Genomic DNA, 16,995 nt, shown 5'->3' with positions numbered 1-16,995 from the left:
TCAGTAGAGGGTCGGACTCAGAAGCAGACTGAAACATCAGTGGGATTATCTCTGTCACAGAGTAACTGTCATCTGGTGCACAAGTGCTGAGATGTAAGGGGAATGCTTATTTTCTAAGAGGAAGCTATTTAAACCCTGTCAATGCTATCATTAAGTTTTCAGTTTTATTGAGAGATCGTATGGACTGCTATCCATGTATGGAAAACTAATCGAGTGCATAAACTGTAACATGTGAACCCTATTGATTTCTTTAATATCATTTGGCTGAGAAGGGCAAATGAATTGAAAATATCTTTGCTTGTGAACTTTCTAAATGAACATAATTCAGATTTTTTTTTTTTTTTTTTGCGTTAAGACTGAAATCTTGTATTTACAGCTCTGGAAATGCACACCCTCTTAGAAATGCATTTCTTGGGTTACCCGGTGGTATTATTACACAAGTGATCTTGTGGCTTACCTTGGTAATTATGTAAACAGAGACACAAAGTGTGTGAGGTAATATCTCTTACTGGACCAACTTCTGTTGGTGAGAGAGACAAGCTAGTCATTCTGAATGATCAGGAACAAATTATGGATGCTCTATGGGATGTCACAAAAGCCATGCTTCAAGATGAATAAAAACAAGGATAAGACCGCTTTTCTTTTAACACATGGTATTTAAAAGACTACTTTCAGATAAGCTCCAAAATTCAGGTAGGGCATGTCTGTAAGGAAAATGGGAAAACAGTAGTAGAAACATTTTAATGGTTTTTCAAAGAAAAGCTCAGTGGGAACAGTTGATTGGATTTAAATATTTCAGTTGCCTGTTTAGGTTTCAGATATTCCACCATTTTGCCAGTGCTTGAGAACTAGAAAGTTAAAGGTGACAAGTCTCGGTGCATTTTCAGTGGCCCCTTGAAAATTCAACCTAGGGTGTAATTTATAGAATGTTTAATTTTTTGCAGATTGACTCTTTGCAGCTCAATACTACCTTTGGTGTAGGTCATATTCCCCCAAAAAGACAGACTACCCCTTACTGAACTTCAGCATTTGTATCTTCAGTATGCCTTCAATCTCCTTAATAGTTTCCAATAGCAGAGTGTTTAGGCAAAGTGTCATTGTATAAGTAGTACTGGTGATTCTTTAGGTGGCACTCTGCCCTGTGAATCAGTACTGAACCAGTGCACCATCATTGTGATTAGAGACCGTGTGCTGCTGGAGAGACTGCATCTCACATGAGACATCCTCAAACTGAAGTCCTGACCTCTAGAAACCCCACAGCTCATTTGGCAAGAGTGGGTATTACTCGGGGTTCAATTCTGGCATAGTATTTACTTTCTCCCTAAGGAGATGCATACCAAATTCAAAGGTATCTGTAGACCCCTTCTCATGCTCACTCCCATGTCTGCAGACATGACAACTCACAAGCTGCATAGTTTGGAGCCACTAGTTCAAGTAGGGAATGTCATCCCATCCTGTCTGTGGAACTTAAGTGATATCAAACACAAAGGAGTTCAGCAGAACACAGTCAAGGTAATAATCTTGGTCTACATTTTGGTGCCCTCCTTTGGTGCCTCATCTTCAGAGAACTCATCCCTTTCTGATAATCAGTCTGCAGATGAGCACCTGAAGATTTCAGCACCCAAAATTGTTGGTTGCATGTGAAAACTTAGGTCCCAATATCGTAAATAATTGTGTGTGTGTGTGTATGTGTATATATATATATATATATATGTTTCATCATAGTTTGATCTAAGATCATGTAAACTGGCAGATGAGGAATGACTGGCTTGCTTAGTTTGGTGATGGGACTGGAAAGAGACTTTCACTTGTAGGTTGATGGTTCAAATTTTTGGCTAGGTCTGTAGTCTTTGGCTCTGGGGCCGTCTCTCTTTTTGTGTTTGTATATCACCTGGCACATTGGTACAAATAATTCATAGTAGTTATAGGTTTATGAAAGACTGTTGGCTGCTGTGAGCCTATATATAATTAGCTTGCTGGTCTGTTTTGTTCCATGAATATTTGTCCATGTCAGGACCAGCACAATTGGCCCCAAATAGAAGCCTTGCTGCACGTTCAACAAAGACCAAGGACAGAATGGGCCATAAAGACTGAAGTATCCTGTTGCCAGGCCTGGGCTGGGTCACGGGCCATTTGCCTGGTTAGCAGATCCCTTAATGGAGCAACAGGAGCAGTCTGTAGGTTCACAGTGGTAGTTTCGATCTGCATTTAGTTTGCTTTTTCTGTTCCAAAGAGGAAGATGGAGTGAGAGAGTTCACATCTCCCTCAGACTCAAGGCCTGCAGAAGGGAGTGGGAGACTGACTCGTGGTGGCCCTCCTCAAGGCCCGGGGGAGGAGATGAAGACCTTACATGGACTAGATGACCTCCTGAGGTCCTTTCCAACCCTGATATTCTATGTCCCTTGCAGACCTGGTGGTAGTCTGTTAGTGCACCAATGAGTGAGAGCATTGGGGAGGTGGGGGATTGAGTGAGGAAAGAAACATAGCATGTAATTACATTACAGGAACAAGCTGTCTGAAAGATAAGTGTGTGTGTGTTTATACACACATGCAAACACAACATTTTTCAAGTGAAATTGAGACCTGAGCTTGCAGTACTACCCTGCATACCCCTCCCCACCTTTACAGATGGCCCTTCCATAGTAGGTGTGAGGCATGGTGATGGTGTGCTGTGTGGAAGCCACTGTCTGTGGATAAACAGAGGATGGCAGTCTCCAGAGTTGTCAGTCTGTCACAGTTTGGTGGGTAGATCCATATGACTGGATAAAAGAAACCAGACTGGTAAGTTTCCCTTTCTCATGCACAAGTACAATGGTGCAGTAGCAGGCTTCCGACACAGCAGCACAATGTTTCACACACACCTTAAAATAAAGACAATATTTTAAATCATGAAAACATGCTCTTCAAATTTGGATGAATAAAACCATGGTTCCCCACCTCAAGCTTAAAGTTTGTACTTTAAAAGTACTTGCCAGTATCTGAGATTAAGCTGTAAACTACATATTTCAGAGTTCTGTAGTATTAAGAAAATACCAATGTACTACATTCATTGCTTGTGATTCCCATGCTGAATGTAAATTAACCGAGGACACCAAGAGACTAATTGAATATAATGGTTATTACTTTGTCATTGGTCTTCATCAGAGATTTACAGTTATTTCCCACAGTACTTCTCCTTACTACAGTATCTGGTGTAACTCTTCTGAGGAGTATGTCAGCACCAACCAGAGCTGGAGATGCTATGGGAGAACAAATCATTTTATCTTGTATTGGTTTCTCTCTGGTATGTATTGTACTGTACTCTGTTTGTTTTTTAATTTTTAGAAATGTTTTCCTTCATTATTGCAAAATTCATTTTCAGTGCAACTTGAATTCCCCATCTATTCAGTAGCATCCGATGAGTAAGAACAAATCGGACTTTAATATTTTGTCATAAATAAAAATCAGAGTGTTTGTAATTGTCCTATCCCAGGTATAAGTTAGACAATGTCACTTGCCTTTTATAATGCGGGTGGATTGTGCAGTTAAGTGACAATTCTGAAGAACTGTAGATGGTGTCACTTTCTTCTCATGTTGAACCATGAGCTTTAGTAGAGTAAGGAAAGCAGTGTTATCCCTAAAGCTTCTCTGTCTCTCCTTCACCTTAAGGCTTCTCAGAACCTCTACCAACCCACTCCTGCCTGGCTTCCTACTAGCTTTAAGGAAACAGTATATACTTGTGGTTTGGGTCATAGTGGTCTGTAACGTAACTGGAAGGGGATACAGCACTTCAAATAATTTATTTAAGGCTTGTCTACACACAGTTTTTGTACTGCTTTGACTACAGTAGAACCTCAGAGTTACGAACACCTCAGGAACGGAGGTTGTTCATAACTCTGAACAAAACTTTATGGTTTTTCTTTTGAAAGTCTACAACTGAACATTGACTTAATACAGCTTTGAAACTTTACTATGGAGAAGAAAAATGCTGCTTTCCCTTTATTTTTTAGTAGTTTAACAAAGTACTGTACTGTTTTGGGGGAGGGATAGCTCAGTGGTTTGAGCATTGGCCCACTAAATCCAGGGTTGTGAGTTCAATCCTTGAGGGGGCCATTTAGGGATCTGGGGCAAAAATTGGGGATTGGTCCTGCTTTGAGAAAGGGGTTGGACTAGATGACCTCCTGAGGTCCCTTCTAACCCTCATATTCTATGATTTGCTCTGTTGCTGCTTCATTGTGTACTTCTGGTTCCAAATGAGGTGTGTGGTTGACTGGTTAGTTTGTAACTCTGAGGTTATACTGTATTAGGAACTTTAACTCATTCCCCTTGTGCATGTGCATTATGATAGTCTTTAATTACATGACCACATTATCTTTTCCAAAGAACCCCTGCCTTATTAGGACATAGGGTGGGGAGAGCAGAATTAAAGTTGTGTGGGCAACCTGCCAAGTGCTTGATGGTGCTTGTGCATCCTTGTGTGCACTCTAGCCTCCAAAAGGCTTTTCTAGCATACTACAGCCAAGGCCTGACCACGTGCTTCTGGAAGAAGGATGGTATTGGAATGAAGGACTGAAAGTTGGGACTCTTGGGTCCAATTCCCACCTTTGCAGGTTCCTAGCTTCAGGGCTGCCTGATTAAATACAAAATTAGGAAAATATGCTCAGATTCTCTAATGCAGCGGTACTCAAACTGTGGGTCAGGACCTCAAAGTGCGGGTTGTGACCCCATTTTAATTGGGTCGCTGGGGCTGATGTTAGACTCACCGGGGCCTGGGGCTGAGGTCGAAGCCTGAGCCCTGCTGGCCTGCATTGAAGCCAAAGTCTGTGGGCTTCAGCCTGTGGCGGTGGGGCTCAGAGTCCAGCCCCACTACCTGCCTTGGGAGGCGGGGCTCTGCCCCCGTCCCCGCCCAGGGTCATGTAGCAATTTTTGTTGTCAGAGAAGGGGGTTCCGCTACAACGAAGTTTGAGAACCACTGCTCTAATGCTGTGGAAATGCAAAGCAGTGTTTTGTGTGTGGATGCATGCACACAATCCAATTGCTAGGGGGAGCTGCCTCTCCACCTTCCTTCCACAGCCTCAACTCTTCAGCAATGAGGTGTTTTTTTTTGTTTCTGTTTTGTTTTTTTTTAATCTTGCTTTACGAACCTCCAGTTAACAGGACCTACTGGGCTTCTGTTTTTAAGTGCTACACCCCCCTTTTGTAGCTGTTTGTCCTGGGTTTACCACACCACCTGATGTAAAACTGAAGAAAATGCTAAAACAGTTCAGGCACATGATGTAAGGGAAATATACACACTGAAAATGTGTTGGGGTTCCAGAAGTATGACCCAGGCCCATCTCCTTCAGTCCTGCATCTCAGTATATAAGAAACTCTAGACCAGCTAGAAGCTGTACAAAGGGAGACTCTCTCTACAATGTAAAACAGGTGAAGTGGTCTAAGACACACTTGCTTTTCTTGGGCAAGACCTCATAAAATCAGAGGACACGTCCTTCAATTTTGCTCAGTTTTGCTGTGTAAAAGAATGAAAACTGGCACCTGCTAGAGTAGAAAACCTCCCAAACATTTTAGAAACTAATCTGTCACTGTATTAAGTCACACGTGCTGCCCTCCCCTCTGTTTATATACCAAACCAGAATACAAGCAGAATAGCTGGACTGTGCTGAGAGCAGGGTGTATGCTGGGATGTCTCTATGCCCCTTGGGCTCTGTTGTGCCTTTCTTTGCAACAGAATGGAGGACTGCGGGTGTAGCCACTAGACAGGTCTGTGCTGCAGTAGGTGACAACCAATGTATGAGGTGTACGGGAACCCCATTTGTCTCTACCACTAGAGCACCAGTGCAGCTATTCCATACCAACCTAGCAGGCTAAGGGGCAAAATACTCCACCCAAAGACAGATTTTTGAGCTTTGGTGAGAGGTGGCACCATTTGCCCCATGTGTTCTGTATTTCTTGCCTAATTTTCTTGCTAAGGATAGTTGCATACCATAATCTTTCCTTTTCTGTGACCTCATAACTGGATCTGGAAGAAGCACACCTGATTTTTGGATCTGTTTTCGATTCTTAACTATGGAGCAAATTCATATCCCACCTGTCAAAAAACACTGAATCTGGCCCAACATGAGAACAATGGGCCAGATCCTCAGCTCATGGAATGCAGCCTGGCACCGTTGGCTGGCTCAATATCATGAGAAGAATCCAGATAATATCATGAGAAGAAGTCAGTCTCAGTGATTGGTATAAGAGAGCAAGAGTCTGACAATAAAAGTCATGTATATATGGAGAGAGAGAGAGATTAGCACTCAGTGATCATCCAGAGCTCTGAGATGATAATAGAGAGCCCCTGACTAAGCCAGCCCTGATTACAGAATGGGCCCCACCTGAGAGAAATTAGGTGATTCCAGGTTTAACTGCTGAGTGGGCCCAGCTGAGGAAGGGCTGGAGGCAAGAAAATGTAGGGAGTCAGAAGGTGCTTGCAGGGTCTTGAGTGAGCAGGGAGGCACCCGAAATGACCTGGGGACAGATTGAGAGACCTATAAGGGAAGTAAAGAGGTGAGGAAGGAAATGGCGTAGGGAAAACTGCACTATGGGTAGAGGATTTGACATAGCTGTGCAGTACAGGGCCCTGGGCTGTAACCCAGAATTGAGGTTGGGACTGGATTCCCTTACCAGCCCCAAGGAAGTGGTGTGTAAGGGTAGCTGAGCCCAGGGAGGGGGCTGCAGGCTGAATGTGACTCCACTGAAGAAGAGCTGTGGAGAGGGTGGGTGCTTTTCATTTCTGTTAAGGTAGTTTTGAACTTTAGTTTGGATAGCTGACCCTAGAAGGAATGGGCTGAAGACTGTGCCCTGGCTGGAGGGATGAGTTATCTGAAAGAAACCACCACAGCCCCAGAGTGACTAGTGACAAGGGCTGCTGCCCCACAAGGATATTGTGATGCCATGCCTGGCCATGAGGAAGTGCACAGTGGTGAGTAAGCCCTGTTACGATGCTTTTTCTTACATTACTTAAAACTGCAGCATGTCTGAAACAACTACACTTTTGTAAAAAGAAAAGGAGTACTTATGGCACCTTAGAGACTAACACGTTGATTTGAACATAAGCTTTTATGAGCTACAGCTCACTTCATCGGATGCATGCAGTGGAAAATACAGTGGGGAGATTTATATACACAGAGAACATGAAACAATGGGTGTTATCATACACCCTGTAACAAGAGTGATCAGGTAAGTTGAGCTATTACCAGCAGGAGAGTGGGGGGTTGGGGGGGGGGACACAGGAAAAACCTTTTGTAGTGATAATCAAGGTGGGCCATTTCCAGCAGTTTGATCACTACAAAAGGTTTTTTTCTCCTGCTGGTAATAGCTCACCTTACCCGATCACTCTTGTTACAGTGTGTATGGTAACACCCATTGTTTCATGTTCTCTGGGTATGTAAATCTCCCCACTGTATTTTTCTACTGCATGCATCCGATGAAGTGAGCTGTAGCTCACGAAAGCTTATGCTCAAATAAATTTGTTAGTCTCTAAGGTGTCACACGAACTCTTTTTTCTTTTTATGGATACAGACTAACATAGCTGCTACTTTGAAACCTACATTTTTGTAGTTGTCCACTCTCTTTTCTGACACCTTGTGGCACTGTATCTTAGCCCTTGTCTACATCCAGCTTCTACTTCCTTCAAAAGCAGTCTCCCTGATGATAGCACCTTTGGCGAACAGTAAATGACTGACTGCCCTTGACCACTTTTATACTGTGTGAGTGAGCACATGTGCTGCCAGACCCCTATCTGAGGTAGGGATTCTTTCAGCAGCAAATTAACATGAAGTGATTTACTTTGTCCATATTGGACACAGGGTTAAAGGGGTGGGGTGTGGGGGGGGGGGGGAGGGGGAATCGCTCCAGATTGCACTTGCTTTTGAAATCTTTACTTTCATATGCCATAAGTCCTCTGGAAGAAATTTCATACAAAATGAAATCAAAGACTACCTACTTGAAACTTCTTTTTTGGATGGGATAAGTATTGCTGGTAACTCATATAAATAAATGTGCTGCTAAGATTTGAATTTACTAAGGTAATGGCCTAGCCCAAATTTGGTTGTGTGTGGTGTGTGTGTTTAGTTTGTTTATTTTATTTTTTTATTCTACATAAACTGTGCTGTAAAATATTATGTCTTCTCTATAAGGTTCCCTGGGGGAAAAATCCACCAGTCTACCAAGTACTGTGTGTTACAATGGTCAGAGTTACCCAAAGGCACCATTACCACAAGACAGTAAAATCAGATAAGGCACATTATGTGCTGGTCTGTATAAACTCCTGATTTAAACATCCATGTGAGTCTTTGGAGGAAGGGGATGGGTGGGATGACCTGCTTTGGTTTTGAGTTTTCTTGCTGGGTTGATTATTCTGCCCTTTGAATATGTTAATAGACAGTTTCCATTTGGTGGGAGGAACATGCAGGTGCTTAAAGGAGCTTGTGGTCTTGCTGAATTTGAAGGATTTGTTGTGTCTTTAATGGATTTAGAAACACAGGAAGTGTCATACTAGACCGGACCTGAAGTCCCGCTAGTTCAGTATCCTCTCACTAACAGATGCTTTAGATGCACACTTTGCAGTAGGCAGATGTGGAATAATCTGCCCCCCCCATTAGTTCCGATCCTAATCTCTTATAGTTTGAGATGGGTTTAAATCCCAAAGCATGAGGTTTAATATCCCTCCCAAAACTTGTTCAGCTTAGTTATAACAGCGCTGGCTATTCTTGTCACACACGTGTGGCAGGGTGTGTGTGCCCCCTTTTGAAGGGCAGGCACTTGTGGAAAGCAGTCTTGTTAGCTGCCATGCTGTGGCTTGCTGCATCTACTGCTGTCCTTCATTGATGGTTATCCTGGCAGCCTGATTGGCTGCATCTAGCTCCTTCCCTCTGCCTGTGCTTTTGGTCTAAGTTTCAGTTTCCTTTCTGCTGCTCTGCTTAGTTTCTTTTCTCCTCCTCCTCCGGTGGCTTGGACGTTTTTCCTCTTCCCTCTGAGTCAGCTGACTTTCAGTAAGTCTCCGTCAGTGGTGAGCTTGCGCCGCCGAGGCTGTCCCCCTCCTCATGGAAAGGTCAGGGGGAACTTGCCTTCCCTGATTTCAGCCTGCAGCCCAGAGCAGGGGCCACCACCATCCACCTGCTGCAGCTACAGGGCGCGTTGTGCCGAAGGGTTTTTCTCTCCTTGGCAAGCGTGAAGCCAGGGCAAAGGATGAAAAGGAAAGCTGGGAACTAGTTCTACAGGAGTTCAACTGGCTCAATAAACTGGAGCACAGATGACTGCGGAGCAGAAAGCAGGCCTGCGGTGCTATCGGCAGTACATTGAGAAGATACTGAATCCTGCCTATGTGCTGGGCAACATGAAGGAATGGCTCTCTGATGGTGAGATGCTGGGCTTGCTGTGGGTGGGGGCTCTGGGCATGCTTTAGCCAGGACATCCCTGGCTCGCCATCCCTGCTTCTCTCATGAATGCTTCTCTGCTGGAGAGCAAGTGGTGGGTGACAGTTTTGCCACTTAGTGGGGTTTTCTGTTCTCTTCTCCCCTCTCACCACTTCTGTTTGCCCATTCTGTCTCCTCTTTAATTACATCCTGTCTAATGAAGATATTTCTATTGAGTATTGGTTTTTCAAAATGTTTTCGGCCAAGTACAGCGAGAGTTGATGGTTTGTCCCTTTAATCTGTAAAGATGATTAACCTCCGCTGTACCCTGCAACTCTCTACACTGCTCCTAAAATGCTTGAATTACGATATAGCTTTAGTTTTCCTCACTTAGCACCCACTACTGAAGTCATTAGGAGCTTTGCCATTGACCTGAATGGATGCAGGGTCAGGTCTTTAATTCTTTCTGTGCTGTATTGCCCATAGATCTAGAATTCAAATGGGAGAAAGGAAGCAGGAGATGGGAGAATACAGTTTCCCTTGTTAAATTGATGGTAGCTTAATGCATATAGTGAGGGGACTGCAAGGAAGAGGAAGTTTCCGTTCTGAAATTTTTGAGCTTTGTATATGACATACTGTACTCTGGGCTGAGTCTTTCTATTTCGGTGCTTGGTTGCTCTGTCTATACCTGGCACTGTGTATCTGGGGAAATGAACATTCATTGCTGCCTGATGTACGAGTTTGAAGTGTCAGTTCCCGCTTTTGGGTAGGAACTATGTTTTCTCTATAGCACCTAGCACAATGAGTCCATTACTGGTGCTCCAATGTGCTTCCGCAATGCAAATAGGTGATGATGGTGATGATGGAACACCCATGTATTAAGGAATGCTGCCGGTTTTTGCTGGTGCACGTAGACTTTGGCAGATGACAACGGCAAATGGGTTAATGTGGTGGTACTCCTCTCAAAACACAGCTTTGGGATTAATAGAAAAGTATTCGTCTAATGCCCCAGAATATGGTAGGTGCCTTACAAATCATATGAAATGCAAGGCGTGTGATTTTCAAAGCCAGTTAGCAGATTTAGCCACACCGCTCAGTGACCGACTCCTTGGCAACGGGTCCCCTGTTCTTTGCAAACAACTCTTACCTCAGACCTGACAAACTCATTACACCAAACACGTGTATTTATCTATAAAGAGTAACAAGTAAGATATCTACAGAAAGCTCTTAATTTGCAAAATACATGGTCTTTGTGTATATATGGGTTGTATTTAAGGAATATTTCTATTGAATGTATGCTTTATGGACATGAAGTAGAAATTAGTCACCAGGGGATAATGTGTGTCAGTGGTGGCCCGTTCAGGCAAGAGGGGAAGTGTCACCCTGCACTGTTTAGCTAGTGAGGCAATGCAAGGCTCAATTTAGCCTTGTGCAATACTAAGGCCTGGTCTACACTAAAAAATTAGGTTGACATAACTACGTCACTGAGGAGTGTGAAAAGTTCACACCCCTGAGCAGCGTAGTTAAGTCAACCGAAATCTCTGTGTAGACAACTTTAGGTCAATGGAACAATTCTTCCGTCGATTTAGCTATGGCCTTTCAGGGAAGTGGATTACCTTCGTTGATGGGAGAACCCCATCGCATTGGCATAGAAGTGCCTATGCTGAAGGGCTACAGCGGTGTACCTTCTGCATTTGAAGTCTAGACAAGTCCGAAGACTTTGAATGGAAACTATCAGAGGCAAATGCAAACAACTGAAACCAGTTAAAGGTAAAAAGGGAACTTTACAACAAGATGGGTTCACTGTCTGTGAAAAGAAACATAAAGATGTTGTTATACTGATAACACAGGAGGGAGAAGCACTCTGCATCCATTCACTGAGGGGGGCGGAACCTTTGGAGCGCAGGGGTGCTGTCCTTAACATTTGGTTCCTGGTTTTTAAGAAACCAGCCAGTTTTGCAAAAGACGGAAATTTGGAGGGTTGAGGGCGGGGGGGGAGACTATCTTTGTTAGACTCAAGTTCGCATTTTATTACTTTCGTTTTCTATCATAATCATTTGTTGCCATCACTCTCAGGTCTATCAGATATCCGTGAAATCTTTACTGTTTCTTCAACTTATTTTGTTTTATTATAAGTGCTCACAAGTGCTGTGTGGTTTGCAGGAGCCACAGTTTAAGATAAAACTGGTAAATTGGGGTACTGTGTATATTTGAGGGCAGAGGATCTGGGATATCAGGGACTAGCCAGCATCGGGCTGGATATCACATGGAAATGATTCAAAGGGCCTCAGGGATTAGGGTACATCTATTAACCTACAAACTGAAGTTGGTTGGCATAGCCTAGAGGACAGGGCTTGGGTGGCTGAAAGGCTGGTGGTACCAGGGAGCTGACACCCAGCTACCCCAAGACAGACTCCCTCTTGCTGGAGGCAGGGAGTAGGCTGACCAGATGTCCCGATTTTATAGGGACAGTCTGGATTTTGGGGCCTTTTCCTTATATAGGCTCCTATTTAGGCCCCCCACCTCCTGTCCCGATTTTTCACATTTGCTGTCTGGTCACCCTAGCAGGGGTAACACAGTGCCTCACAGGCTTGGATTCCCCAGGGCTTGCATTAATTTCAGTGAGACTTGTGTGACCAAATCCCCCTTGGCAGCTTTCTCAATTTCAACCAAGAACTTGCAGTGTGAATTTGGGTTTAATTTGTGCATCTCCAGAGATTGTTTCCCATTCATAAAGTGTATATGCTTCCTCTCCTCGCCTCTGGAAGTGCGGTATAAAGCAGATACCCATTGTGTAAATATACCCAGGAAATATTTGAGCACCTGCAGCATTCTGCACCAGGTGCAGTCCCCACTGCTGTCCACACACCAGATCTACAATTTTGACTTATTCATATCTGATTTCACGCTAGATGCCAAAGAGAGAATTCAGACTGTAGAACAGAAGGAGGGGTTGACTGCTGCTGCGGCACTCTTCGTTGACTCTCTACTGCAGCTCGAATCAGAAGGATGGTTTCGGGGATTTCTAGATACACTGAATGCAGCAGGTTTGTTTTCGTTGGTGAAGCTGACAGTTTTCATTTCCCCTGCTTTTTCATGTCGTGTGTGTGAATTTATTGCTTGTGAAAGGTGCTGGACTGACCACCCTGGAAAGTGAACGCCTTTTTAATTCCATAGATCAAGTCGTAGCAGTACAAGCTTCTCCACCAATCCATCTTGTAGCTCGATGGGTCAGCTTGGAGGTTGAGAGCGGAGGTTAAATTGGGGCTGGCTCATGGCAGCTTGGTGAGATAGGACATGGGCATGTGCAGACACCTGTACCATTCTGTGTCCCAGAATCTTCGCTTTTTTTAACTCAAAAAAGCCAGCCAACGAAAACCCAAATATTAGATCTCTAGCCCTTAGGGTTGCAAAGAAAACCTGCAAAATGTGAACCATGTAACTAACTGATGCAGTGACATCTGCAGACAGCCTGAGACAGTAACTCTGAGAGGTATGAACTGCATCAGTTCCTCAAAAGCCTAATTAGGACAACTTAAGTCATTATTGTTTTCTGTGCTGATCAAAGCAGGAAGTTTATATTACGAGGATCTGGGCAATCTGCTTTTAGTGGCATCTTGTTTTGGTTGGTAGAAGCTTGTGGCGGTGGGGTGTGGTTTTTTTTATAAGACTTAGGAGAATAGCTCTAGAAAGAATACATGATTTTCATATCCCAGACTGTTTGCAAATATTGTCAGTAGGAAAAAATCTTTTAACTTGTGAATTGAGGAAATTTGATCCATGAGACATAATAAATGGGGAACCCCAACATTATTAGTCTTTTTTCAGAGTAAAGATCACATTCAAATGGTCAGGCACAAAATAAATACATAGACGTTTCCCTTCTCCCTTTGATGGATTTACCTATAAAGAGTAATATTGTTTGCAAAATCTAAAATGACAGTTTAAATGTAACACTCTTCTTTTAATTTATCAGCATTGTATTTCATTTCCATAGCACTGAGGTGTATACAATGCTATATAATGGATGAGTTTGTGCCAAATAAGGAACAGATCCCTGCCTTGAAGAACTTATTTTCAAATGGTCTCTAAATGCTCTGATATAAACACCAGCTGTCGTGTGTAGGGGGAAGGACCAGAGGTTTACTATAAGGTAGCATTTAAAACCCTCTGACCTGAGAGAGGAGAGCTCCTCTGATCTTAATATGATGCAACTCTTGATTAACTCATAAATATACAATGTACTTTAAGTTAGCTTGCATGCAACCGTCCTGTTTGATTTTTGGAGATCAGTAATTCCACCTAAAATGTAATTGTTAAGCTGGCATGAAGGTAATTTAATTGTTTGCACAGGCAACTAAGTGAACTGCCAAAAATATGTATGCTCTCTGCAACTTCTGTATGATCTATACAGAGAGCCCCACATTGCACTTTCGATTTTTGCTGGAGGACTTCCATAGAAGTTAAAGATTGAAAAGGCCCCATTAGGTTTTCCTAAAGCAGGATTGTTGCCTACTCTGTATATGTAAATATTCCGACTTAAGCAGTTTCAAGCAATGAGGCTTCTACCCTTTCCCCTGGAAGACTATTCCACAGCCCATCTGGGATTAAAAAATACCATTAAATCTACACTGCCACTGTATAAATCAGTATGTCTGTATATATAACAATGTGTTTAGATCTTGTCTGATATCTTCAGAAATAGAACGGGTTCAGAGATTGACAGTGAAAGTGATTTGAGGCCTGGGGAGACTCCATAAGAGGAGAGAGTGGAAAGACTGGGGATATTTAGATTCAAGAGAAGATGAACAAGAGGATGTAGCAAAGGTATGCAAAATAAAGAAAGGCATAAAGAATTGAATTGGGCATTCATAATTCTCATAAGGCCTGATTTAAAACCCATTCATATCAATGGGAGTCTTTCTGTTGACTTTAGTGGCCTTTTTGGCCAGACTCCTGGGCTGGGATTTTTGAAAGTGCCTAAGGGAGTTAGGCACCCAAATCCTATTAAATTTGGATGGGAGTTATGTGCATATGCCTCCTTTAAAAAATCTCAGCCTTAATACAAGAATATGGGGACATCTAGTGAAACTGGAAAGCTACAAGCATATAAATGATTAAAGGAAACACTTTTTACAGCATGTATAATTAACCTATGGAACCCATTGTCACGAGATCACTTTGAAGCCAAGGGCTTAATAGGATTCAAAAAAGGATTAGTCATTTATGTGGATAGTGAGAATATCTACAGGTAATTAACATTTGCATAATATATGTATAAGGGGTGTGAAGCCTCATGCTTCAGAATGTAAGCCAGCTATTCATTGCCTAGGGATGGGAATAAAGTTCCCATATGGGCAGGTTATTAAATGATTGTCCATTATGGAGGTTTAGTGCAGCTTTCTCTGAAGCATCTGAGAGATTGCAATAATATAAGTATAGTACCTTCAGGGTGTGCCAGCTTTCTTCCACACTAATGGATTTTAACTCTTCCTCTCATTGGGACCCTTACTTACTAGGCTTCTTAACTTCTGAAAACTTACTTTCATGAAAGCTATTGCTGCATTCTTTGAACTCATTTTTTATTATGCAATAGTGCAGTTCCTTGTCAATTGCTCCAAGCTTCCTTCTTCATACTTTATTATAAATTTGTTATCAGTAAGAAGTGGATCCAGGGTAGCTTCTCCTTGGGCTACAATCTCTAATTTCTGAATCTTAAAGCTGTGTTCCATATAACTTAAGAACATCTTTGTCCGCTTGGCGGTATCTGTGGCCCAGCTGATAGGAGGGTAGTTTAACCCTCTGCCCCCCCAATGAGTGCTTTCAGATCGTCTATATTGCAGGATAAACATTGGCTCATGAGTTCATTCTCTCTGTTCCTGTGTTGGTCTGTAAAACATATTGATGGTTTTGAGTCTCGGACTAAAAAATGACCATTTAATTGAGAAGCTCTAGCTCCCCTATGTTTTGCAACAGGGACTTGACGTTTGGCAGGGGATCTGTCTGGTGTCTGCAATGGACCTTTGGCTGTTCCCAGGAAAAACCTCCCAAATTTGGACAAGTTTATAAACCTTTGAAAAATCTGTTTGCACATGCCCAGTAGAGGCTTGTTAGAATTTTGGCAGTCCAAGTCTCTGAACATTCAGCCTGCGTGGAGCATGTTCCCTTACATGCTGATAGGAACTGAGAGAGAATGGGATTGTTGCCCCCTTACTAACATTCAGTGGGGATGTTTTGGTTGGCTAGCTCCCAGTACTAAAAGGGGAAGCGCCGATGGGGAATCAGGAGCCTGAGACTGATGGTCCCCAGAAACAATGCGGAGAGGCCAATGCTCCAGGTCAGCCTGATTGACAGGGTGGGCAGGCTAATCAGTGAGTCAGGAGGCCGGGGGGGGTCCCGTCCTCCATGTGAGCTGGAATTGCCAGGGTCAGACAGAGTGGGGCTGAGCTAAGGAGAGAGCAGGGGCCCGAGCAGAGCTGGGGAGCAGAGCTGTGCCAACCAGAAGGGCTAGAAAAGCAGCCCAGGAAGCAGGTCAGAGCTGGGAGCAGAGTTACAGAAGCAGCCCACAGAGCAGACCTGTCCAAGGTTGTAACCTGAGCCGGAGAGAGCAGATCCCTGTGCTGGGAGGAGAGCTGCAGCCACAGAACCAGGTGTGGTGAGCAACTGAGGCCAGCCAAGGGGGAACTTGGGCAAAGGGCCCAGCGCAGAAAGACACCCCCAGCCAACGGTCCTGGCAGGCCAGACTGGGAGGGGGATCTTAACCCGATGGGGAGCTGATGCTGGGAAGAAGGGTCCCACCACCCAAAGCCCAGAGGCATGTGGCCACCACCATTGCAAGTGTCCAACCCGCAGCATCCCTGCAGCACAGCCAGGGCCTGAGAAGGAGGCCTGGGACCTACAAGGAACAGACTGTGAAGTGCCCTGATGTTCCAGAGACACTGTTTGTTTGTAATGTTCCCTGCCACAGAACAGGGTGGTGATTTCCTTTTAACCTTTCCCATTTTTCCTTATTCATTTTTTTTAAATTAATTGTTAATTAAACAACTTGCGTTTGCTTTAAATTGAATAAAATGATCAGTGGGTCCGGGAAGTGCCCAGTGCGGAGAGAGTACCCCAGAGTGGGGACACCCTGGCCCCTGTCCTAGGTGACCATAGCAGGGTTGGGGGTCGAGCCGCCCAGGAATCCTGGGCCCAGCCTTGTCGGGGTTACAAGGACTCTCTCAGACAGGGGAGTGGAAAGGGAGCCCTCAAGGGCAGGGAGGCCTCTGGGTAAAGGAAGTGGGAGTGAGGACTCAGATTCTTTCGCTAGCCCACTTCACCAGGGTAGTGCAGAAGCCAGGAAAGTTCCCCACAATAGCAGGACCATTCCCCTGCTTACATGCAGACTGGAATGTGCGTGGTCCCTCCTCACAGAGCAATTGAGCAGGCTTGTTCCCAGAAATACCTGGACTGAAGACTTTCCCCATAATTACTCTTCTTTGCCACCAAGATCAGTTGTGGCACTGGGTACCAGCACTAAGAACAGGGATATTCTCTCCTGTGCTCTGAGGGGAAAGAAGAAGCCGCTTGATGTGAATGCAGAGGAGTGAGGAACGTATGGGGGGAGAGAGACGCAGGG

The 16,995-nt window shown here is 44.0% G+C and overlaps 1 protein-coding gene across 4 annotated transcripts in view; it reads left to right on the top strand.

Moving 5' to 3' along the window:
• The window catches only part of RIGI (RNA sensor RIG-I), a 56,843-nt gene that overhangs the window by 11,383 nt on the left and 28,465 nt on the right, over positions 1 to 16,995 (top strand). The window contains exons 1-2 of one of the 4 annotated variants that reach the window (XM_073345584.2): positions 8,963 to 9,380; positions 12,290 to 12,424. In XM_073345584.2, the coding sequence (XP_073201685.1) occupies positions 9,275 to 9,380; positions 12,290 to 12,424 (241 nt within the window). In that variant the 5' untranslated portion in view covers positions 8,963 to 9,274. Of the gene's footprint in view, positions 1 to 8,962; positions 9,381 to 12,289; positions 12,425 to 16,995 lie in introns of those variants that run through there. The other 3 variants (XM_073345580.2, XM_078852947.1, XM_073345581.2) reach the window with 3 other exon arrangements.

The sequence above is a fragment of the Lepidochelys kempii genome, chromosome 5 (assembly GCF_965140285.1).
Source record: "Lepidochelys kempii isolate rLepKem1 chromosome 5, rLepKem1.hap1, whole genome shotgun sequence".
NCBI classification, from domain to species: Eukaryota; Metazoa; Chordata; order Testudines; family Cheloniidae; genus Lepidochelys; species Lepidochelys kempii.
Note: the sequence above shows the minus strand (reverse complement) of the source record. Positions and strands in the feature narration are given on the sequence as shown.